Source organism: Leishmania mexicana, chromosome 20, assembly GCF_000234665.1.
Source record: "Leishmania mexicana MHOM/GT/2001/U1103 complete genome, chromosome 20".
Classification (NCBI taxonomy): Eukaryota; Euglenozoa; class Kinetoplastea; order Trypanosomatida; family Trypanosomatidae; genus Leishmania; species Leishmania mexicana.
In genome coordinates this window covers 1,873,886-1,897,557 of record NC_018324.1, presented here as the reverse complement: position 1 = coordinate 1,897,557, position 23,672 = coordinate 1,873,886, and the positions used below count along the sequence as shown (strand labels likewise).

Genomic DNA, 23,672 nt, shown 5'->3' with positions numbered 1-23,672 from the left:
CGCTCACCGCGGTTTTGGCTGTCTCTCTTTTCGTCTGTGCCTGCTTGTGCCTCTAACGGCACCACAGTCGCTGCTCTAACCGTACTCGCTCCCTCTTTCGACGCCATACAGCTTCACGTCTCTTATCCGAAGCAGGGTAGCCCAGGCAGTCTCTCGTGGGCGTTTTGTCATGTTCTCTCGCACGGTTTTCCGCTGTGCCCCTGTCGTTGAGGACATTGTGGCTGCGTTCAAGGTGCTCGGCCTCACGTACAATCCACGCGCACCGGCATCTAGTCGACCCGGAGTGGACGACGTGCGGCGGCAGTACCTCGAGATGGCACGGCTACACCACCCCGATTTGAGCAGCGGCGATGACAATCGCATGAAGGTGATTAATACGGCCTATGAGCTTATCCAGTCCAGCGGCATTCTGCAAGGCGCTTACGACGCTTCAGCGGGTGCAAAAGAAGGCGTAGCCGGGCAGCAAGGTGGCGAAGCAGGAACGGCGACTCGCTTTGCACGCAAGGCTGGCAGGCGTCGCCGCCGCTTGCCAGACGACTTTGCCAGCGGTGACGACTCCTCCTGGTCGATGAAGACGTCGCTGGACTGGCAAGCGATTATGAACAGCACCGAAACGCTCTCCGAGGAAGAGATGAAGAACCCTGCGAACCACCCGTTCAGTCACAGCAAGTTCTTCACCTTCGAAGATGATCTCACAATCTACCGCATGATCCGTGGTGGTGCCACGGTGCGACAGGTGGCCAGGTCGCTGGGCAAGCCAGCGACGTTTGTTGAGCGACGCCTTCAGAATGCGCAGTTCAAGTTGCGAGTTCAGTACGTCCTTCGGCAGGACAAGCGAAAGTCGACCGCGGCCTCGTTGAATGGCGCGGCCTCTTCGGGATCTATGCAGCACACCACCTCAACCCCGATCACCGAACCAGCTACCCGTCGCGCGCTTCGCCGCTCTCCGTACGAAGATGCGCATGTCGGCAGCACCGCTGCCGCCTTCAGCACCCCCGCGCGAAAGCGGGAGTGGGAACCATCGTACCCTGAGTGGCGGGCGCCGCGTTACCGTGATCAAATGACGCTGGAGGAGCAGGGAAGGCTTGACGGCCTCCTCCGCGAGACGCCTCGCGCCGCCCATCCGACCGGTAAAGCGGTATCATCGCCGCACAGTGCTGCTTCCAAGATGGGCCGCTCGTACGAGAACTACAAGCGGTTAAGATCCAAGTTGTGAGAAGGTTTGACAACGCTGGTTGGTGCCGCTCACGGGTCTCTCTTACGTGCACGTGTGTGTATGTGTGTGTGTGTGTCTGCGTGCTTGGTGGAACTTGCCACTAAGGAGGAAAGCTGGAGTCACCATGGTAGCAGACGTGTGTGGTGCTGCTGTTGTTCACATTTTCCATAAGCCAAGCTTTCGGACACGATGACGAAAGAAGAGGCCCTAGAGCTGGGAAACCTTTAGGTGGGGCCTATGCAGTCTCAGGTGCGCTGCACGTGTCCCGTGCCACGGACCGAGGCACCATCCCAGGAATGCCCAGCAAACCGCCACATGGAAATGAGGACTGAGTAGGATGGATGTGTCTCCTCAGGTGGATATCTGGCACTGGTACTCGCTCAATTCGCACGATGGTCTGACAAGACAAGAGGTGCGAATACTTGTAGCAACTATGCCTCATTTTCGCTTTTTTGTTTTTGCCTATCACTTACATATTTCCTCTGCATCTCCATCTTTCCTCGACTAATCGCCTTCGATTTCTTTCTTTTTTTCGACTCTATCGACTGGCTGCGTCATTCCCACAACGATACCTGCGTGAACACACACACACCCATACACACACACAGAGTACATGAACACGTCCATACATGGTGCCGAGTAGGCGTTGCACGTCGGCATTCACTCGCGTATGAGCACCGTCGCTCATTGGCATTCACATTGTTCACCGTTTTTTTTGTTTACCACCCCCTTCCCCTGGTCAGTGCAGTGCCTCTGCTCCAAGGGAAGACGTGCGCACACGAGCATGCGCACAGGGACAACAACATCCTTTTCGTTGCTATTCAACGTGCTCACTCTCTGCCATACGACATGAGATGATACTTCCATCTACCGCCCTTCGGTCCCCGCCTGCGTGGTCCGTCCAAAGGCGACGGCAAACGACGCGGTGCTCCTCTGCACCCAGCATCTTTGCCACGATGCCTTTCCATCGTCGTTGCAGTCACCGTTGGAGTCTGCGGTGGCTTCGCTTCTAGATTCACCGGTATCGTGGCTAGATTCTAATGATTTTCAAGTCGCGAGCATGCCGCTTTCTATTCTGCGTGTCCACCTGTGCCGACGATGGAGCCACACCGCTACAGTACCGCGATGCCCATGAATCGCTTCGTCACATGTCGTGGTGGACCCGTGCGGGTCCTATCCGCCCTGTTGGTGGACAACAAGACACAGAACAACTGCCTTCGTGCGTTTTCCTTCACTGTAAAGGGTGCCGAAATTCATGCAACCATGTCCACCTCGACGGTGAGCATACGGAGCGTGCTTGGCATGCTGGCGGTACGGTGCCGAAGGCTCCAATCCTCTTGGCGTCGCGATGCCGCGTCTTTTACACGGTGTAATGTCGAAGGCACAGCAGTGCGCCGCGATGTGGTTGGTGCACAAGCGAAGTGAAACCCGACGCACCTTCACTGGGCGTTTACGCGAGCCCCAGGAGGTGTGTCGTGTTATGGAGAGCCAACTCTCGCGGCTCGCCCGCTGCAGTCACTCCAGGATGAGTGCTCCGCGCGCATTTACCGGGCACCGCAGCGCACCATTTACTCTGATTCGAGCAGGGCTCATTTTCAGTGTAACGCGACTGACGCACGCCGTTGCGTGAGCTAGCTGCAGCCGCAGTCAGGAGGCCCACGTGGGCAGAGAAAAGTGGATTTCGCGCCGAAGTACGGCTTCCACGGCGCATCACGCACGACAGAGGCCGAAGAGGCGGCCACTATTGTCGATCATCTTCCGATGCGTGCGCCCGCTCGTCAACGCTGAAAATTATGCTTGGGGGCGAAAGGTGCCTTTGCCTTGTCTTTTCTCTACTCAGTGCGCAGGAGTGTGGTCGTGCTTTGCTCTGCGTGTCGGCAGCAACACGGCAGCGTTAAACGAATCGCAGCAGCTCTGCAGATTAGAAGCGCTCCCTAACTAAACTAGCGATATGCACTTGTGTGACGCTCGTTGATGCTCAACGATGGTGCGGTGGTGGCGTTTGAGGGCCTCGTTGCACCACTGAGAGTGGAGATTAGCCGCATGTAACTCTGTCTCTCTCTGTGAAGGCGCTGTGCCCACCTCCAGAGGTGTACCGCAGCGGTAAAACGGTGTTTTTACCTCTAGTGTCGAGCAAGCGCGCCCGGAGAGCGCAGTCGATCCTAGGTGACGTCTTGCATCGAGTGCGCACCCCCTGCTTACGTGGTCTGCGTCCTCGTGACTGCGCTATGGGGCGACTCAAATGGATCTCGCTATCAAGAGAAGCACTCTGGGTCGCAAGGCATTGCACACTCAACTTCGCTGGAGGCAGGTGCAGTCAGAACGCGTGGCAGCGGTACGCGCGCACGTGCCTGCTGTCTTTTTTTCCGCAAGTGCCTCACCACTGCTGATGTATCCGGCGACTCTACGCCGACCCCCACCCCCGCAGAAGCAAAGAGGCTGTGTCACATACGAGAAACACTTCGCACCTGAGAGACTCTGCTGGCTGTGATGGAGGCCCCTGCATACGGGGACTGTCCACGTTACTTTCGACTTTTTTACCGAGGCCAGAAAAGGCATGGCAACAGCAGACAGGGAGAGGCAGTGCGACGGCCCGTTGGACTTGCACACAAACGATGCTGGTGTGTTAGCTGCTCTGGTGTGGCGTTGATCACATAAATGTCTGTCGTTTCTCCCGGCGTGATCTTCAACCGTCGTAGCTGTTGACAGGTTTAGGATTCATCTGAGTGGCGCCTCTGCTCTCGCTAATGCGTGCGCTGCACTGTGTGTCAGGAACGAGCTCATGGCCAAGCCTCTGTGCCGTTCGAAGCGCTGCGGCTAACTCGAGACTCATTCCCATGTAGCGCGGAAAACGGTGCCGTGTGTTCACTTCTCTACATTTTTTTTTGTGGCAACGCTGTCTTGGTGCATCGAGTGGCAAAACCGCCAGCATGAACCCCATAGCATCCATCTCCTGCATCACGTCTGCACAGGTGTGTCCTCCTCCTCCCTCTTCCCTGTCGACTTCGGTCTCCCTTCGATCTTGTTTTTCTTTCGTGTCTTTGACCGATTTTTCGACACATGCATAATGATGAACTCCCCCACCGCATGGCGCATCACTCACGTGTGATTCACACAGCAGCAGCAGACACTTTCCTTACCGCCCCTCTCCTTGCTTTCCCCATCGCCGCAAGGGTGCACGCGTGTGGGTGAATGATTTCGTGAACGGATTTTGAGCGGCACATTTTTTCTCTTTTTTTTCGTGCTTTACAGCAGCCACTCACTCTTTTCCAACTCCACCATCGCCACCACGCACATACGGACAAGCTCCCACCCGCACTCTCACGGCTTCTTCTCTCTTGAACACTGGAAAGGGTGCGGGGCCAGTGAGTTCGAATAATAATAAAAAACTCCAGGACGGGCCGCACGGTGCATCTCTAGAATGCCCGTCTCCTCTGATATGGATGTGGTGGCGGCAGTGCCGGTACTGAAGCCACTTCTTGGACTCGCCAGCTCATCTCCTGTTTCGTGGAAGCATCTTTCTAGCCAAGACGGGTACAATGTCTCAGAGTTCCCTCCGATCCCTGCCCTGGGACTGCCTATGAAGTGCTACCGCACGCAGTTTGTTGTGAACGCGGACCTCGACTCATTTCAGCGCGTACTCAACGATGAATCCTCGATTCGCCAATTTGACCTCACTATGAAGGAGATGCACATCTTGGAGCGGTGCGCGTCCAAGACGCTGCTATACACGTCGTACGCGTCGCCGTCTCCGTGGCTCGTCGCCCCACGCGACTTCTGCGTGTGGTCCGCCGCGATCTTCACAACACTGGAGCAGCTGAAGCGCATAAGCTCTGAGGCGACGGAAGGCAGTGCGCAGTCATCCAACAACTCGCTGACCGTGAAGAAATTCGTTTGCACCTCACAACAATGGGGAGAGGCTCCGGATCCTGGTCAAACAGTGTACCTGCAGAACAGTGTGACGGCGCTGGAGTCAGACTCTGCGGCAGTTGCGACACGACAAGGCGGAAAGCCTTTTGTGCGCGGCGTTGTCTACTGCTTTGGCTACGTGGCGTTTGCGGACCCCTCCATCAACGGCAAGTTGCGCGTCACCCACTACTGCTGCGTTGACCCGGTTGGTCAGATTCCCAAGTGGCTGGTGGCCGCCGCGGTGGACGAGAATACAAAGAAACTCAGGAAGATGGCAGAGCTCGTCGAGGCTGCCGCCGCGGCTGCGGCGTCGGCAGCTGAGCCTACCTTGGCTTGCATCCGTGCACCGTCAGCTGATTGGCTGCCGGCGGAAGAAGCGCAAGAACCTGAGTTCACGTTGGCTGGTAGTGCGGAGGAACCATCGGAGGAGGCCAAAGGCGAAGGCGTCTCAACTCCACTTTTCACGAAAGATCTCTGCGACGAAGCCCCATCGCCTGCGGTCCCCGCCGTGGAAGGTCCTTCCGACAGCGGTGCATGCCCGTCACCTGATGCAGAAGCTGAGGCGGCTCCTTGTATGACTCCTGAATCAAGCGACGTCTCCCCTTTACCGCAGCCGACGTCGAAGGAACGACGCAGCTCTCCACCGTCGCCAGCGACGTGGAGAAACACTGCCACGCATGATCCCTCTCTTACCTCCATGCCACCGCAGCAACCGGGCACGGCAGCAAGTGTGGATCCGCGGGTGAAGATCCTCAGCCTGCTTGCGCGCTCCAATGACTGGTACACGCGGCGCGAGGTTGCAGAGATGCAGTACGCGGAGCTGCGCATCTTGCCGGAGCCGCTGTGCTCGAAGAACCCGCTGTGCATCGCGATGCGGGTCAGCACACTGGTCCGCTGCACTCTCGACACGTTCGTCGCAGTACTACGAAATCCGGCACTTTTTCCGGAGATCGATCCGGAGCTCGTGCGAGTGGTTGCCGCTTCGACGTCGTCTGGTGCGTCGAGCCGGACAGCGAGTCGCGAGCCGAGCACATCTGGCCACGGTGCCGCGTCCACTGCGGGCGAGGTGCGCCACTATCAGTTCGATGCCAATGATTCCTTTCGACGTCCATGGGATATGGTCCTGCACTGCACCGACTTCGAGTTGACGCAAGTCAACGGGGGACGGTACGGCTTTCACACGCCTGGCGTGCCCGCGGCGACGTACTTGTGGGTGGGTGCAGACAACACAACTTGCTCCTATCGTGGCGTACACCCGGACGGGTACCATCAACACATGCAGGTGCGCGTGTTTGGCGTCACGGCCGTTGCCGTGCCCCGCAGCGCCGAAAGTGTCCGTGTGTCGCAGTATATGCTCTTCGATGCCTGCGCACCGCTTTTGTCCACCCCACACAGCTCTTGGCACATCTCGTTTCAGAAGAAGTGCCCGACGGAGGAGTTCCTGTCAAGCGTCTCGAGGTGGTTGGAGGACCGCATGGGCCGTGTTCGGCGCCTAAGCGAGGCGCGGCATCGTCGACGCCACAACAGCGCCATGGTGGCGCTCGACAAGGTGCCGCTCTTGCGCTTTCTGTACGCGGTACACTGTGCTGAAGGCGGCCGCGCGCTCGAGAGCCCTGAGGCGGCGTGGTATGGCGATGTCCTTGCTGGGGCTATCCGATGGACTGGAAAAGGTGGCAGCCCATCACTCAGGACGGAAACGGGTAGCGACGACCCGCCTTTGGTGGTCCTCTCAACGGTGTTCCCGTGTTCTCTGGCGCAGCTACGCGACTACATGCTATGCAGCTCGCCTCGGCATCGCTACGCCCTCGAGTATGGGGTCCACACGTACGAAGAGTTGACCTCTCCACCTGAGTTCACCACAGTGCGCGTCGAGTACGGCGCAGCGAGCGCTTCCTTCCCTCGAGTGCGTCTGACGATTCTGGAGGCGTTTGGCGAGCTCCACGGGGTAAACGTGCCGTCGCCGACGTTGGTGCTTAGCCGCACAGGGGTCGACGGAGATGTGAAAGACGAATGTGAGGAGCTGGACTTCAACAGCGAGAACTTTGGCCACTTGCGCGGTAGCGCCGACGAGCGCTTCGATGACGGCCACGTCTTCTGCTCCGGGTGGGTGGCCACGACGCTCGAAGGCAGTGGCAGCCAACCGTGCGCAAATGGCCCTTTGGCGGGACTGAGGAGCCCTCACAGCGGCCTCGCGCCCCTCTCTTCAGAACTGTGCACCGAGCGGTCGACGTCGGATGCCAAGGCTGAGAAGGCTGCCGTGCACCAGCTGGAGCGCATCGTGGTGACGCAGTACCTGAGCGTCGGTCTCCCATCAGCGCACCAATGCGACCTCGACGCGGATGGGCTGCCATGTGGGTGCATAGCAGAGCAAGCGGCACTGTTGCAGCGCTTCCGCGACGCGGTGTGCACGCGAGGCCCCTCCATCGCAGCCACGGCATTGGAGTAATCGCCCGAATGATTTTATTGTGTGTGTGTGTCTGTTTGGTTTTCGAGGGAGGTGGATCACCAACGTGGTCCACTGTGTCTTTTCTATGTCAAGTGTACGTTTTGTTTTTAGAGAAAGTTGGCGCGTTGCTCTTCTGCACCTGTTTCCAGCTTTTCGCTTGCGAAATGATGCGTGAATCACCCGTGGCATTGATGCGCCGCGGCGAGCTGGCCTCTGTCGGTCGCAGTGTCTTCTTCACGCCATTCTTATTGCGCTCACCCTTTTCGTTGATGTGCTTGTCTCCTCTGCTCGCTTTTTCTTTTACCCTCCACACGCGTGTCTGTCTGTGTGTCTGTGTGTGTGTGTGTGTCAAACTCTTCATCGCGCTCGTCTTTCAAATACAAATATCGCCGCCCGACGCTCTGTGGCGACATCTGTCCTTTCCCTTGGTGACCTCCTGTCCTGCGCTGGTAGCGATGCGTAAAGGGATGCTTGTCAAAAACAAACAAAGAAAAGAAGGTGTTTTTGGGGAGCACTACGTGCGACCCTGTTCCCTCCACTCGGTGGCTTCGAATTTTTCCTTGGTTGCTCTCCACATATATCTGGATGGTGCTCTCAAACCCTTTTCCTCACAGGTATACTGACGCCGCCATCACCCCCGCCCCTCACCCCACCTGACGTTTTTGTGAACGACCACCACACCCCTTCTGTCGCCATTTTCTCACGTGTCTTCTCTCCGCTGTGCTCTGCGTTTTTGGTGGTGCTGTATGGGGTAGTACACCTGCCGACTCAAGTAAAAACTAAACCGATAACACGCAACGAAAGCTGTCACGACCGTTAAAGTGTCTAACGAAGTAAAAGACGTCACACAATCTATTGCTCTCTTGTGTGTGCGTGTGTGTTATAGCTTGTCTCCTCCGAACAGCACATCCAGGGTTCCGCGTGTCACTGGCGAGGGTGAGGTAGTTTCGACGTCTCTTCGCCAACTCCTGCAAAGTGATACGGGGAAGAGGAGCTCCGGTAGCTCTGCCACACTACGCACCTGTCGTTTATTTCTGCCGTTTAGGGTTGCTGAGCTTCCGCGCTGCATTTGGTCGCACTCGCACACACGCACACCAGAGACAAATGCGCCCCTTTCTAGTGCTCCAGCGGCGGCGACATTGCATCACTCGCCTGCGGGCGACGGACGCTTGTGAGAGGCTGAACCAGCAGCGCCGGTTCATCATCACAAATACCCCATCGTCCTATGCTGCGTTTTCGAGTGCCACAAGCGGGATCGGTGCGGAGATGAGGGCAAAGGGATTTCACCACTCCACGCCTAACTTTAACACCGCCGAATTCACGGACGCGGCCGACCCCTCTGACTTGGCAAATGACATTGTGACAGAGAGCGCCGCTGGGGTAGACTTCGCGCGCGACATCTACGGCCCGTGGCTGGTGATGACCGACGATTTGCAGGGTGAACTCTTTGTCGATCACGATGGCTTTGTGTACTATCGCCCAGCCAATGGACTCGGCTACGGCATCGGCAAGCTGCAAGTGCTCGACGCAGGAGCCACCGGCACCGCCTTCACCTGCCAGCTGGAGAGCTACAGTTACCAGCCGACAAACACGGTGGTGCCCCAGTATGGCCTCACGTTCGATATTACCGGGATGGTGAAGCGGGTGACGTCGAAGTCGTCTGACTACACGACCTTCTCTCTGGTTGGGGTATGGCGCCGGAGCAATCGTAACAAAGACGCCCCTGCGCTGCTTCCCTCTCAGCGGTGCAGCAGCGATACTGCGGTCGAGGGTGCCTCTGTCGCCCCTTCGCCGGAAAGCCTCGGCAACCAAGGCACGCTTGGCGGGCCAGGTGAAAAGGCGAGCGGCCAGTTCAACGCGGCAAAGCTCTCCCCGTGGGATCCGTCGACCGCCGAGAAGTCATTCGCGCCGAACGCGGAGCTGCAAAGTGTTTTTGCGCAGGTGTTCCCAGAGCGTCTCCGGGTGGAGTCGCACGTGCAGCGTGCTGAGGCGCGTGGGGAGTCGCAGGCGGCACGCCATCTCACTGGCTCTGCCGGCAAACCTTCTTTGATGCACCTCGATATGGAGCAATATGCTACGGGCAACATTCCAGGCATCTACTATATTCCCGACTACATCTCGGCCACCGAGGAGGCGCAAATTCTCACGCTCATTCAGGGGACACCAGAGGATCTCAAGTCGAAGCTGACCAAGCGTACTTGCCAGGAGTGGGGCTGCACGATGTGCGAGACCTGCCAAAAGAGCTTCGTGAGCGATGCGAATATGCCGCCATGGGTGCAGGAGTTAATAGACATGCAGGTCTACGATGGTCTCTTCACTCCCACCACATTCCCCAACAGCGTGCGCATCCATGAGTACCACCAAGGCGATGGCATCGGACCCCATTGTGACGGCCCCATCTACGTGCCCATGGTGACTGTGCTCTCGTTAGCCTCGTCGTGCCTCATGAGCTTCTACCCAAAGCAGCCGCTTTACGAGAGTCACCCGATGGACCACTACAACGACACCTTCAAGTTTGGCGATGGCGACATCGGTAGACGAGTGCCGCTGCAGAGTGTGGTGATGGAGCCGCGCTCGCTGCTCATCTTCTCTGGGGAAGGCTACTACCACTACCCCCACGGCATCTCTGACAAGACCGAAGAAGTGCTGACGCCGGAGGTTGTGGGCGACGTCGTGAACCGCCGCTTCCTGCGCGACCCGGATGTGCAGTTAATCCCGCGGACCTACCGAGCGAGCATCACAACGCGAAACTTGATGACGCGCTGCAGTCACCAGCCGGCGCGTGCCGAGTACGCGATGAAGCGGGCTTGGTATCTGTACAACCATCTGCCGGTTCCAAGTGAGCTGTTCACGCCGGGGCCGCAGCTTTCGCAGCAGCAGCGGTCTGCCGGAGTATCCACCGGAAGTAGCCCTGGAAGTCGCGAATCAAGCGACGGGAGCGCTCCCCCGTCGTCTCAGAAGCGTGTCGAAAGCCCCTTTCCCGCGTGTACCCCGCCAGGCACCTTCGCCGTTGATACAGAGCTGCGAGAGGCGATATACGAGATGAGGGCGAGGCAGGAGGAACTCTGCAACAACGTGGAGGAGCTCAAGCAGCTCGTAGCACTCTCGATCCCTTCGCAGGCCACCTTCCAGACGGAGACGGCCACCATCTTGAACCACCTGTCCTCGTCGGTGCTCCAGCTGGAGAGCAAGGTGGATGATCTGCTGGAGGAGGTGGAGAGTGCGAAGAGGAAGAGTTTGACGGACACGTGAGTGACATCTCGAGGTGAGCCACCTAAGCGTGATGTGCGTCTGGACACGGTTGTGCTGTTTCTGGTACTTTGTCCTCCCACCTTTGCATCGACCTCCCCACCTTTGTTGATGCTTGCTGACGCCATGGCATCAAGCCATGCAGCGCTAAGGGAGAGAGCCAACAAAAGAAATGCTCACAAACAGTGACCGTGCAACGGTGTCGATGGACAGATCACGTGACACCAACTTGATTGCCACTCAGTGGCGCGCTTGCCTGACCACCGTGAAGCAGCACCTCTCCTCCGTGGGGCTCTTTGCCACTCGCCCATTTTGTGCTTCTACACGCCTCCGCAAGTCGACTGTTTCCGTCTTTTTCGTGGAGAGCACCTCTTTCTCTTCCATCGTGTGCTTGGCTCCTCCTCTTCTCGCTCGTCAACTACGGATGTGCCTATCGCGCATCTGCATACGTGCGCACTGGGTGATATCCCTCTGACGTGGACCACTCGCATGGGTGCAATTCCGTTTCTTGCTCACCCACTCGCACTCGCTCGCTTGCTCTTCCACCATAGTGGAAGGGAACATAGAATGGAAGCACACGCGGAAGGCTCTACAAAGGGCGTGATCCGGCGCTGACAATGTCCGCCCATGAGGAGGAGATCAACATGATCTTGAGCATGTTTAGCGACGAGTGCGAGCGCTACGAGGGCACCTCAGACTCGGTCGTTGTACATTTGCCGTTTCACTTTGAGCTGCAAGTGACGCTCCCGCCACACGGGTACCCGGATGCAAGCTACCCGCAACTCTACCTTCTTTCTAGCCCGAACGCGCAGCTGGCCGGCGCCTTCTCTCAGGAAATAAACAGACGCATGCGCGATGAGCTCCCGCTGGGCATTCCAATGCTGGCGCTTCTCATTCCCTTGGCCCAGAGCGTCGCGGAGGAGCTGAAGGACTTGAAGGAGAGAGCGGATAAGGCTCGCCAGGATGAGGCGGTGGAAGAGATGAGTAAACTCCAGCGGAAGGAGGAGCACCGGCGAGAGACAAGTATTGCTATCTGGTCAGGCGAGGGGATTGTGGACCGCCGCTCACGTTTCGTGGCGCACATGGCACGCGTTCACTCGATCGATGAGGTGCGGGAGGTAGTTGGGCATCTACGCTCCACCAAGAGTATTGCTTGCGCAGCGCACCCGACAATTTACGCGTACCGATTCACTGACGCGAACGGCGTCCTGCAGAAAGACAGCGATGACGACGGAGAGAGTGGTGCATCCATCAAAATGATGTTTCTGCTGGACCATCTGCAGGTCGATGGCTACGTCGTGGTCGTGACGCGGTGGTGGGGAGGCATCCTTCTCGGGCCAGACCGCTTCAAACACATCATGGAGGTGACAAAGGACATGCTCCTGACAATTCCGGAGCGAGAGAAAGGGATGGCGGCATCGGCGAAGCGGAAATCCGTCAGGTGACGTGCAAGTCTCTCCCATGAAGACGACAGCGAAGAGGAGGGACGAGGCTCCCAACGCAAATTGACACGGGGAGCCGTCAGAGCTCACAGGTACCGAAAGAACTCTCTGCTACTCGGATGGGTTTCATATATGTTTGTCTCTCTCGTTCTGGAGCTACTCCCCTCCGCACACTTCTCCCGTGCGCATCGCCTGGCTGACGTTGCAGACACGTACACATTCATGTTTGCCGCACTTAGGGTGTGCAAGAGGAACAGCAGCATATATGCATATATATATATATATGTCTTCTTGTCGTTGACGCGGTGCTCTTGCTGCTTCTCATTTTTAACGCCAGGATCCCATCATGCGGAGCAAGTGAGTGACACCTTCTGTTTCACGCTTTCCTGCACTCCTCCAATGTGCCGTCATGGTCGCTTTCCGATTGAGCGAAGACTTGATGTCGGTGAAGAGTACTGTGACGTTGTCGTTCGTGCTCCATAGTTGTGGTCACGCAGCGAGTGTATTTCTCCTCTGGCTTGCTGTCATCACTCCCCTCCCCCGACCCTCGCGACTGCACGTCTGCGCTTCCACACACACATATATACCTGTCTCCCCTTTCGTGCTCGTCTCCTTAATGGGAAAGATCGATTTCGCATCCACGGTTGGTGTGTGTCTTCTTCGCTGATGTATGTCCTGCACGTGTCTGTTTGGTCCTTTTCGATCGTCAGCTGCCGGACATTCATCGGGCGATGGTGCGGGATGACAGCAAACGGAGAGAAGGGAAGGTGTGGCAGTTTGTGTCTGTTTTTTTTTTGCGGTCAGTTTTCAAACTCCATGCCTACCGCCCCTAAATCCTTATTCTCTCTTCCCTGTCCTTGTCTTGACATCGCCTCCTGGCATGATTGTTACACCAACACGCACCCCTCAGTCATCATGCATCGAGCGGAACTCTCTTGAGAAACTGTAGATTACTCCTATTGTTGGACACGCTCCCTCCCCCCAAACCGTAGCGGAAAGCAGGAGGGCGAGAATGCCTTGCTATGCCCGCTTGTTTCGTTTAATGAACGCATCATCGACTTTGGCATCTGTGTCTCGTCGGGCGTGTAATACTGTCCATCGTCGCATGAGTAATCCTATGCAAGGGCTACTGGAAGAGGTTCGCGGGAGCGTCAGCGCACGTATATGCTCGCTGCACACGGCTTTATTGCAGCTCTCGTATTCATCAGCGACAGAATCCTCACTTTTTGCCGTGGCGCTGGCCGCAATGATCGCCTTTGTGGCCATAATTACGGTGATGCTGCCGTACGTAGCAGTGAAGCGGGATAAGCCGCGCTCCAACTCCGTTTGCCCAAGATTGCCGTTCTCGCGTGCATTGGCTGCCGAGGGTAAACCGCCTACCACCCGACCGAGGCGACCCGGGAAAATAATAAAAACATTCAAAAAAAAGAAACTTTTTTTTTGCGCACTGATACCTCGTGGTTGTTGTTTCGAGCTCGTGTGTTTTAGTCTGCAGGGCCCACTTAGCTATGGAAGCTTGTTTATCATGTGAGCAGTCATTTCTTTTTTTCCCCTCTTACTGCAGCGGTGCTGCTACGCTCGCACGGCAAACTGTGTCACAGCGCACGAAGAAGAAAGCAAGAAAGAAAAAAAAACAGTCCGTGGCTCGACTGCCTCGCCATTCGCACCGCGAGTACGGTGGATCGATGTAAAGCATGGGAGGCGCGGTACTCTCTGCTCATGCGCTTTTCTTTTAGGGGTGGGGGGAGGGAGGGACTCCCGGTAGACGCGCCATGCCTCCCGTGCGCGACGCCGTTGTCTTTTATCTCCACTCCTTTCTGCCTCTCCTGTCTTCACTTTGGCGTTTTTGTGTTCTGTCATCCACCGAAGTCCCGCGCTACCATTGACCCTCTCCTCCTTACAACCCAACCCAACCACAAGACAAGCGCCGCACACGCCAAACTGAGAGAAGCGCGCAAAGAAACCTACCCATACAGAGTAAGAAATCGCTCTTGAATTCTCACCCCGCCGCCTCTCCAGAAGGGTTTCTCTCCCGCTGCCTGCACCACCCCCTCCACCCCTCTCAATCCATCCCTCTTGGAACTATCGACGGTCATGATGTCCAAACCGCATCACGCCACGCTGGAGTCGATCAAGTACACGCCTGGTTCTCTGCGCCTGCTGGATCAGCGGAAGCTGCCTCTCGAGACCGTATTCGACGATGTCCTCACCGTGGAAGATATTTGGTCGGCCATCAAGGAGATGCGCGTCCGTGGCGCTCCGGCAATCGCTGTCAGCGCCGCACTCGGCATTGCCGTGGCGACCCAGAGAAAAGTTGCCAACGGCGAGCTCAAGAGCGGTGGTGAGGTGCAGACCTTCCTACTGACGAGCTGTGACTTTGTGATGACTAGCAGACCGACCGCCGTGAACCTCTTCAACTGCCTGCGCGACCTTAAGGCGCAGGTGGATAAACTTGACCTGACGAAGGCGGCTGCCGAGGTGGCGCAGGCCTTCGTAGAGCTGGCGGAGGCGGTGTACACAAAGGATGTGGCCTTTAACGAGGGCATTATGCAGCACGGCGCAGCGCATATTTTTGCTGCTGCCAAGGCCGAAGGCCGCGACAAGGTGAGCATTCTCACCATCTGTAACACCGGCGCCCTCGCAACGTCACGCTACGGCACGGCACTCGGCGTCGTGCGCCAACTCTTCTACGACGGCAACCTCGAGAAGGTGTATGCGTGTGAGACTCGGCCGTGGAACCAGGGTGCTCGACTCACAGTGTACGAGTGTGTGCAGGAGGGCATCCCGTGCACGCTCATCTGCGACGGCGCGGCCTCGTCACTGATGAAGAATAACAAGATCGACGCCATCGTCGTTGGTGCCGACCGCATTTGCCAGAACGGAGACACGGCGAACAAGATCGGTACGTACAACTTAGCGGTGTCGGCCATGTTTCACGGGGTGAAGCTGTATGTCGCCGCTCCTACCACGACGCTGGACGCAAAGACCGCTAGCGGCAACCACGTCGAGATTGAAGAGCGCGAGCCGACGGAAATCACAACGAACATGGTGACAAAGCAGCGCGTTGTGGCGGATGGACCACACTTGTCCATCTGGAACCCTGTCTTCGACATCACGCCAGGTGAACTGATCACTGGCGGGATCATCACGGAAAAGGGTGTACAGGCACCCGCGACAAGCGCCCCGTACTACGACATTGCGTCCATCATCGCCCAGCCATGAAGAGGTGCAGGGGTGTGGAATGACGAATCGGTGGCGTCGTGAAGAGCGCTCTAGTTGCTCTCGGCGAGTCACACAAGCGTTTTCCCCATTTTTTCCAGCTCCCACGTGCTCATTTTCTGTGACGCAACGTTAGCTTACATCCCACTCTACCGTCCACCAGTCCTGTGACATGCCCCCCCCCCCCACCAGCACCGCCTCATTCGCGTGGTGCGAATCAGCGCTAGACTTACACGCGCTACAACGGTGCGCCGACCCGGTCATGTGGGCAAAGGACTCCCCTGCCTCGAACTCTGGCCACCCGCTCCGCAGGTCGCCTCACAGCCGTTCCCATTCTGCCGGTCGCAACGTGGTGCGCCACCCATCTCGGGGTGACGCACTCAGGCTGCCCACACCGCGGTGCAGTGAGAGGACCAGGTGAGAGATACCTTCCGAATGGGTTGACAGTTTGCCAGCTATTTGCACAGCACAGATGCACTCACTGCTACAGACCGCTTCGACGCCACACGATCCAGTGCCTGACCGCCGAGAGCAGCACCGATACATTGCTCTGAACTCCGCACCCCGTCGGCGCTTGTCTCTGTCAAGCCACCAGAAGTGGCTCCGCATCGACACGGAACAGTGCTCCTGCTTGGCTCCGCCCGAAAGACTAGGTTTCTCTACCCTCGGATACCACACTGAGGTGCTCTCCCGTCAACAAAGATTCACTACCGGTAACCACCACAAGCGCTACTTGGACAGCGGCAGTCCCGCACCAGGAGTGCGAGGATGTGGTGGTTACGAGATGCCTGGGGTTTATCCTCGCCCAGATGCGCACGGGCACCTTTCCGTGGTTTGGATTCCTGCAGCGGCGGGGGTGACTGGGAGCGACAGAATGGCGTGCAGATGGTGTGCCGTGCGCTAACTCTTCTAGCGCTGTGGTGTGCTCCCACTCTCTCCCTCCCCCGCCCCCCGCCAGCGCTTCCGACACGCCTGCTTTTTTGGTGAGGGCGGCCGATCCGGCGTTGCGTCTGTGCTCGAGCAGCACCCTTCGCCGCGGCCCGCTTGAATCAAGGCATGCATTTCCCAGCCGAGTCCGTGTGGCGGCAGCCGCGCGGCACGTATGCTAGGAAGGGACGAGTTAGAGCGACAGGAGCCCGCAAGACGCGTGGCCCGAGCCAGCGGCAGACGGCTTCGCGCTAGTCGACCAGGATTGAGCCGCGGTGTAGCAGTGGCTGGGGAGCGGTGGGTGTGCATGCGCACATACGCTTTGCTGACGTGCTCGGGCGAGGGAGTGGGCAAGTTGTCGAGCAAACAACAAAAAAAGGTATCGCTCTTGTATCGGCCTTGACGGCGCTCTTATTCGTGTGTGTGATGGACAGCTGACATCGCTGGGCGGTGAAAGGGGTGAGAATGAGAGAGAGGTGCGATAAAAAGATAGCTGGCGGCGTAGGTTGGCGAGTCGCACGAGATGAGTTTTGCGGCTCTTCCGGTTGGCGAGATACTTTGTTTCGTGGACTGTGGGGCCCCTGTTTCTCTCTGTCTGGCGAAAGAGGCGTCTTTCCAGGCGACTCGGAGGAAGGATAGTTGGCGATCTCCACAACTGCTACCCTCTCCGCCACTGACCTACGCTCGTCTTGACGCTTACATCTCTCTTGGCTCCTCTGTGTCTATTTGTTATGTCCGCCGTGCGTCATCTTCTTCAGTGTCCTTTGACTGGCAGCCGCGCTTGTGTGTTGCGAAACTTCAGCGCAAAACACCCCGTGCAACTAGCCGTGTTGCGAAGAGGAAGCTTCTAGTGCGGCAGTTCTACCGCAGAAAAGAGAGGGAAACCCTGTCAACCGTCCCCACCTCTCCCCCTCTCTCGTTGCTTTCCACCGGTGCGTTCCCTCACCCCTCCCCCTTCAAAAAAAAAACGTACAGGATCTACACCAGCTTCTAGGTGACCTGTCTGTGTGCACGCGTCTTCCACTCCGCTTCCCCTCTCGCTGTATCTGCAGTGGTTGTCACCCATGTCGGCAGGGTTCACAAAGCAAGACAAGGAGGACCTCCGGGAGATCTTTCGCATCTATGACTTTTCTAAGGTCAACAAGGTTGAGGACTCGGTTGCGCTGGCCCAAAAAGCCGGCCAGACCCCCGCCGAGCTGTTCGACGACCTTTATCAGCTTTTTAAGATCCAAAAACTGCCACAGCGAGAGACGGTGGCGAGGCGAATGCGCGAGGCCGTCCCCAACGCCACTGATGCGGATGTCGAAAGCGTAATTCGGCAAAGCGAGATGAAAGGTTTCACCGAGCGCGACGCCCTGCGCTCGCTGGAGCGGAAGTACAGTGTGCAGCACCTCGATAGGCGTGCTCTGCTAGCCTCGCGCGGCAACCACTCAAGTCCACAGTGCAAGGTCCTCGAGGGGGAGTCAGAGCTGGGGCAAGCGGCCAGCTCGCTGCACCACATCCAGGTGAACGAGACCAGCATGACGAGCAGCACACTTCTGGCAACCAGCGGCGATGTGATGGAAAAGGCGTCTGACTCCTCTCTTATGTTAGCCCGGCCACCCAGTAAGCTGAGTGGAGCGCCGACGCGTGAGGACCTGGACGAAATCATCGCCGAGGAGGTGCGTGAGTGGGTGGCGAAGATGGTGGGAGTCAAGTACAACGCGGATGTGTTGTCGATGCCCAACTTCGTCGACGCCCTGCGCTCTGGTGTCGTACTGCACGTGCTGCTGCAGAAGATGGAAAGCCCTCCCGTCTCTGACGAGGACCTGAAGCTACCGAAGCGGACAACAGGCTTCTTCGTTCGCGACAACGTAGCCACATTCCTGACGACAGCGAAGAGGCGCTACAACCTTGTCGACGCGCAACTCTTCACCGTCTCGGATCTGGTAGACGGCAAGAACGACCGGCAGGTGGTGACATGCGTGATGTCAATAGCGCGCATCGCCTACAGCGGTGGCACCATCAAGGACGCGCCAAACATTATTATGTACGAGCACGAAATTGAGCAACAGCAAAACCGCCTTACCCGGCTTGATCTGGACCGCATCGTGCAAGAGGCAGAGGCCGATGAGGGCATGTCCAACCCCGTCGCGCGCCACGATGACCCGGTGGACTGGCCATCGAACAAGACAGTCCCTGTACCCACCACCACGTCGCCGACTGTGCGTTCGTGCGACGAGTGCCACGACTTCGCCACGCCTCCTACACAGGAATCACCATGCGCGGGTGAGAGTGCGTTCACACAACACGAGTTAGGCTCTCCCGATGTGGCAGTCGAGGGACTGGTGCGCTGCACTGTCCCCGACACAGCAGCGGTGTGCGACACGGATAAGTTGAACGACAAAGGTGGCGAAGATAAGGCCGCGGCGACATCAGCATCTACGCTGCCTTCTGACCAAACACCGCTGAGGGTGTCGGCGTCTCTGGCGTGTATGCCTCCGCCGCGCACTTGCGCCATCGAAGGCACGACAGAGCCAGGGGTGTTGTCGGCACCGACAGATGTCGGAGAGCACTTCTTGCCGGCAAACGCGTCTGTGGGGCAAGTGTCACAGACGAGCGCGCAGTTGACTCCCACCAACAGCGACGAGGCGCTGACGGCAGCGGCGCCGAGCACCGCCGTTGCACAGCCAGCCGAGACACCAGAGGACAGGACTGAGGCACGGGGCACAGACGTGTCCGATGCGGCGCCATCGGAGAGGCGCCGTAGTGGTGGTGAGGACAGCGATGGCGGCGGCCGCGTCTTTTACCTGCGCGACGGCATGATCCACCCAGCGAAGGCGACGCCGATGGAAGAAAAGGTGGTTGCTGAGCATCGCAAGAAGACAGGCCCACGCGTCGTGTGGAAGAGTACGAGCACACCCTTGGAAGCCACACAGCCGCCGCGATACCATAGCCGGCACTGGGACGGCATCGATGTTGCCCTGGGTCGTCATTTGAATGCGCATTACGAGAAGCACCGCCAGTCTCCTTGGCGCTTTCGAACTGTCACGGCCACATCCGGCGAGTATGTGTTGTACAACCGCCTCGATGCGAGCAGGCGTGTTGTGTTCCTGCGTATTATTCAAAAGAGGCTGTTTCTGCGCAATGCCGGCAAGCACCAGCGGTGGGTTGAGATCGATGAGGCCTTAGAGGGACTGGAGAGGTTGGAAGTGTAGTGGACACAACTGCGCGCTATGTGTGAGAGCGGGAATGGGACGGCATCAGTGAACGGTCTTGCCGTTCAGCTGTAGGGTCTGGCGAGGAGAGTACGCCGTCCCCCCACCCTTTTCCTCACTCTTGACTTCACGTGGTCTCATTTTTTCTCTGCTGCACTCCATGTCAGCACCGGTCAGAAAACCTGTTCCTCACAGCCACCCCCCTCTCCTCACGCTCCGTGCACACACGGCATCTTGTGCAGTCCGGAGTCTTCGTCCACCTTCTTCACCCGTTACGGAATATTGCGCTGATGTGCCGCGGTGCACATATGTCTTGGCCTCCAGGGCTTTTCCTCCCGCCCGTCCCCTTCCCTAGTGATGCACCCGGCGATGTCCCGCACTGTCTCGTGTGTGTGTGTGTTTAGACGTATCCCATTGGCGCGCTGTGTCTGCCAGATGCAGGTGAGAGCAGGGGCGAGACGATTTGAGAATACACCGGACGGGGGCGGAGGGGGGGAATGCGAATGGGTAACGACAGGATGTGGGGGCGGGGCAGAGACGATTTCTGAGGCAGCCAACACTCAAGACGTGGGCGTACTCCAGTGCCGCACCGATTTTTTCTCTCTGTCTCACTGCTGCAGTTCTTTTATTATTTACTTTGCTAAGTAACATTGTCTCCTTTGGGTCGCTTTGCGGTGATTGCCCTTGAGCCAGCCACAATCGTCCGTTTTTTTCTGTTCTCTACTCGATTCGCGTGTGCGCATGTTGTTTCACTTAGCCTTTGCTAGTTGTACCCTGAAGATTTCATGCCTCAGGTGCATAGGCGTGCATGTGCAACCCTCCGTCCACTTCCCATCCCTCCCCCACGCAGACACACGCATCTCACTCCACTCCCCTCTTCTCTCGACTATCGTTGAGGACCGCCACGGTATCTTACTTGCTGTTTTAATCTCTTTTTCTATTTTGCGCTTCATCGCACATGAATGCGGGCCGGTCGGCGCGACTTGTTGTCGTTTTTTTATTCTGTGGCTGCTGTTTTGCGCTTGTCTTGCTTGCTGCCTTTTTCTTTTCATGCACCCCCTCCCACGCCCGCATCTTCCCTTCTTGCTCCACTCCGTTCTCTACTCAGTCGTCTCCACTTTTGGCGCGTGTGTGCGCACGTTTCTTTCTCGCTCTCCAGATCCTTCTTCTCGGCTGTGGAACTCTTCTCTGTGACTTGGAGGCCACAGCACGGTAGCACGTACGCCTCTCTTCTTCCCTCTCTGTCATCGTCGAGATGTGGAGGTCGCCTGTTGCGGTACTGGGTAGTCTCTCTGAGTCTCTCTCGTGCGTACTTGTTCTTTCGGTTGCATTCACCCGTTTATATATTATCTTTGCTGTTGATGCCGAGGCGGACGTGCCAAAATGTGCTGTGAATGCGTGCATGTGTGTGTTTGTGTGTGTGTGGTGGTGGTGTAGAGGCGATAGATCGTCGTTGATCGTGTTTCGGTAGCCATTGTTTTCTTTTTTTTCACTTGTCGAGTTAGATAGACTACTAGAGGGAGATGACCAAGACAGCCACGCCTGGTGAGGTTGGTGTCGGTCTTGTTCACCGCGCGCGAGGATGGGATGCGGAGGAAGACGCATACACACAACATATTCAACCGAGCTGAGCAAAATGAAAACACCGCGCAAACGCGCTTCGAAACAAAGCGCATGCTCAAGTGTATACAACTCTCTCTGTCGTTCACGCAGTCGCGCAGGTTTTCTCGCCCTCCGGCTCTAGGACTTCTCATGGATGAATTCAACGATGGCCTCAATGCTGCCATGTGCAGCGCAAGCGAGACACGAGATGCTGTTGACGGCGTGCTCACCTGTTCCTTGCATCTTCTTTTCCCCATTTCCTTCTCTTTCTGTCGACTGCACGGGCTGCTTTCAGAAGCGTTGTATCAACTCATGACTGCGTAGAGACTGCGTGAGCACAGACTCTCAAAAAAAAAGGAAAGGCGGTTGCTTCTGTCACTCCTTGGGAGTGTGTCCTCATCCTCATGGCTGCCGTTGTCGTTCATCGTTTTTCCTTTTATCGAATGTGGCATTGGCTCACCTGTTTCGCTACTTTGCCTCAGTTACGGATCGAGAAGGCTCTTGTGTGTGTGCGTTTTCCTTGGTCTCTGCTCCCTCTCTCCTCTCTTGGTGGTTGCCTGCTTCACCGAGTTCAACACGCAACATCCACGGACGCACAAAGGGGCGCCAAACAACATTCATCTGTGCGCACGCAAACACGCAGCTGTATTAGCATCACATGTCGCTGCTCTTTTCATATCTTCGCTACACACTTACTTGTCTGCGTTGTGCCCCCCCCTCCCCCTGCGCCATCCTCACTCCGACTTTCCCCTCTTCACTGGTGGACTGCTGCCAACTGGATCATCACCCACGTGCGAGTGCACTGCGTCTCCACTGCCGCGATCGGCTTCATCGGAAAGAGTTGGGACGTCTGCCGCGAGTGCAAGGATGTGTCGATCTCGCTCGTCTTGGGCAAGCTCCACAACACAGGTACACAGTAGGCCATGCTGTTCGTGACTGAAGGGGCCCCCCTGGAATGCCGCGGTGCGTGGCATGTGTGGCGCTTCCTCGATGCGTACCTCTCAAACTGCCGCCCCGTGGACCTCGTGCCGATGCGGCTTTGGCGGCCAATCAGGTACGCTTATATTCTTTTATTGCAACTCAGGAAGGCGAGAAAGTCGTACCACCGCACGTGGATCATGGCGCATTGGCGTGAGGAACGCCGTGACTCAGTAACACCGCAAGAGAGCCGTGTAGCGACGTTGGATTGGCAGGAAGATGCTTGTATGTGTGTGTGGGAGGGTGGAGGGTCGGGGGCCGCGTCAGCGATTAGGACGAGGCGACTGCTCGTTCGACGACTCCAGCGTTGAATACGAGAGCGAGTGCGGAGTGCCGACGCTGACATACCTGCGCAGGTAGAGGTGGGTCGTTACCACGCTCATAACAGCATTGCTGCGGCACTTGGGCGGCTGCGACCCTGCTACAACGACAGTGAGAAGGCCAAAGACTCTACTGGCGAGGCGACTCGCACGCAAGCTGAGGACCCTCTGATTCTCTGCCTCTCCCCGCATTACAACTCGACGCCGCTGAACAACGCCTGGGTCGCGGTGATGTAGCGGGGCTACTTGGAGCAGCAGTGCAGTATCCGGAACGTGCACTTCATTCAACGTTGCAGTCAAGATGACACGTATGGGGAGGCTTGGCATCGGCACATACCTTGTGTCCTCCGTGACAATGGCAAGCCAGAATGACTTTTTTTCTGTGAACTTGAAGCTTTGCCGATCCGTTTCAAGCAGTTTGGCGGCACCTGCGAGAAAAAGTACATGCGCCCAGTGGAGCGTCTTCGTGATGTGGTAAGCGTTCCGTCCCCTACGGTGGACTCGCCAGGGAGGGGGAGGACGGCGCGAGCGATGACGAGAAGCACTTCTCTGAAGCTCTAGACCCTCAGTAGCGTGGTAGCTTGATACTTGGCCGAGTGCGGGGAGCCTCAGATTGTACTGTGCATACATGCAGTCTTCGCGAGAATCCTGAAGCAGCTGCGGCGGATCGCGGCAACAAACTCGCAACTGTCTTCGGCGACCCATCACGGCATCACCAAAACCCACCCCTTTTTCCACAAGCGACAGCTCAGGTTTGTACTCGAGCAAGTCTCCGCGCAGCATCCCGCCGCACTCGCTCATGCCAACGGCGTACGGAGTGTGCCGGCTGATTGCCTTGGATGATATCAACACCGTGTGTGCCATCGAGTTGTGGCACTGCCCTGAGCTCAAGTGTTTGAGATGATAAGAGGTGCGGCACATCCGCGCCGTGCATGCCGCCACCGCACACGTGGGTTTGCTTGGCGCGGTGCCGTCGTCGCACACGCGATGGCGCTGCGAACTTCCTTGGTGTACCCGATGGATGAAGTGTCTGCATCGTGTGAGGTAGAAAGGGAGAGTGCCCCGCTGCGGCGCACACTCGGCCATGCAGATGGCGTAAACCTGCTCTCTCTTTTTCTCTGTGCAGCAAGGAGACTTGTTCAGTGCGTTTTTTTGTGCTGGTTCGCT

At 57.4% G+C, this 23,672-nt stretch overlaps 6 protein-coding genes across 6 annotated transcripts; all 6 read left to right on the top strand.

The window, feature by feature from the left end:
• Nucleotides 1-169: 169 nt before the first annotated feature.
• Nucleotides 170-1,216, top strand: LMXM_36_4970 (conserved hypothetical protein; the record flags this gene model as incomplete). The annotated part of the gene is made up of 1 exon (XM_003874806.1): nt 170-1,216. The coding sequence occupies one exon, from the start codon at nt 170-172 to the stop codon at nt 1,214-1,216; it is 1,047 nt and encodes a 348-aa protein (XP_003874855.1).
• A 3,421-nt stretch (nt 1,217-4,637) lies between these two features.
• Nucleotides 4,638-7,571, top strand: LMXM_36_4960 (hypothetical protein, unknown function; the record flags this gene model as incomplete). The annotated part of the gene is made up of 1 exon (XM_003874805.1): nt 4,638-7,571. One exon carries the CDS (start codon nt 4,638-4,640, stop codon nt 7,569-7,571), a length of 2,934 nt encoding a protein of 977 aa, XP_003874854.1.
• A 1,104-nt stretch (nt 7,572-8,675) lies between these two features.
• Nucleotides 8,676-10,823, top strand: LMXM_36_4950 (conserved hypothetical protein; the record flags this gene model as incomplete). Its single annotated transcript, XM_003874804.1, has 1 exon — nt 8,676-10,823. The coding sequence occupies one exon, from the start codon at nt 8,676-8,678 to the stop codon at nt 10,821-10,823; it is 2,148 nt and encodes a 715-aa protein (XP_003874853.1).
• A 614-nt stretch (nt 10,824-11,437) lies between these two features.
• On the top strand, nt 11,438-12,265 carry LMXM_36_4940 (conserved hypothetical protein; the record flags this gene model as incomplete). The annotated part of the gene is made up of 1 exon (XM_003874803.1): nt 11,438-12,265. The coding sequence occupies one exon, from the start codon at nt 11,438-11,440 to the stop codon at nt 12,263-12,265; it is 828 nt and encodes a 275-aa protein (XP_003874852.1).
• A 1,716-nt stretch (nt 12,266-13,981) lies between these two features.
• LMXM_36_4930 (translation initiation factor 2 subunit,putative) lies at nt 13,982-15,484 on the top strand (the record flags this gene model as incomplete). The annotated part of the gene is given in 2 exon segments (XM_013064921.1): nt 13,982-14,254; nt 14,258-15,484. Coding segments are annotated over 2 exon segments (1,500 nt in total).
• A 1,988-nt stretch (nt 15,485-17,472) lies between these two features.
• On the top strand, nt 17,473-19,605 carry LMXM_36_4920 (conserved hypothetical protein; the record flags this gene model as incomplete). The annotated part of the gene is made up of 1 exon (XM_003874801.1): nt 17,473-19,605. The coding sequence occupies one exon, from the start codon at nt 17,473-17,475 to the stop codon at nt 19,603-19,605; it is 2,133 nt and encodes a 710-aa protein (XP_003874850.1).
• Between the last annotated feature and the right edge of the window lie 4,067 nt (nt 19,606-23,672).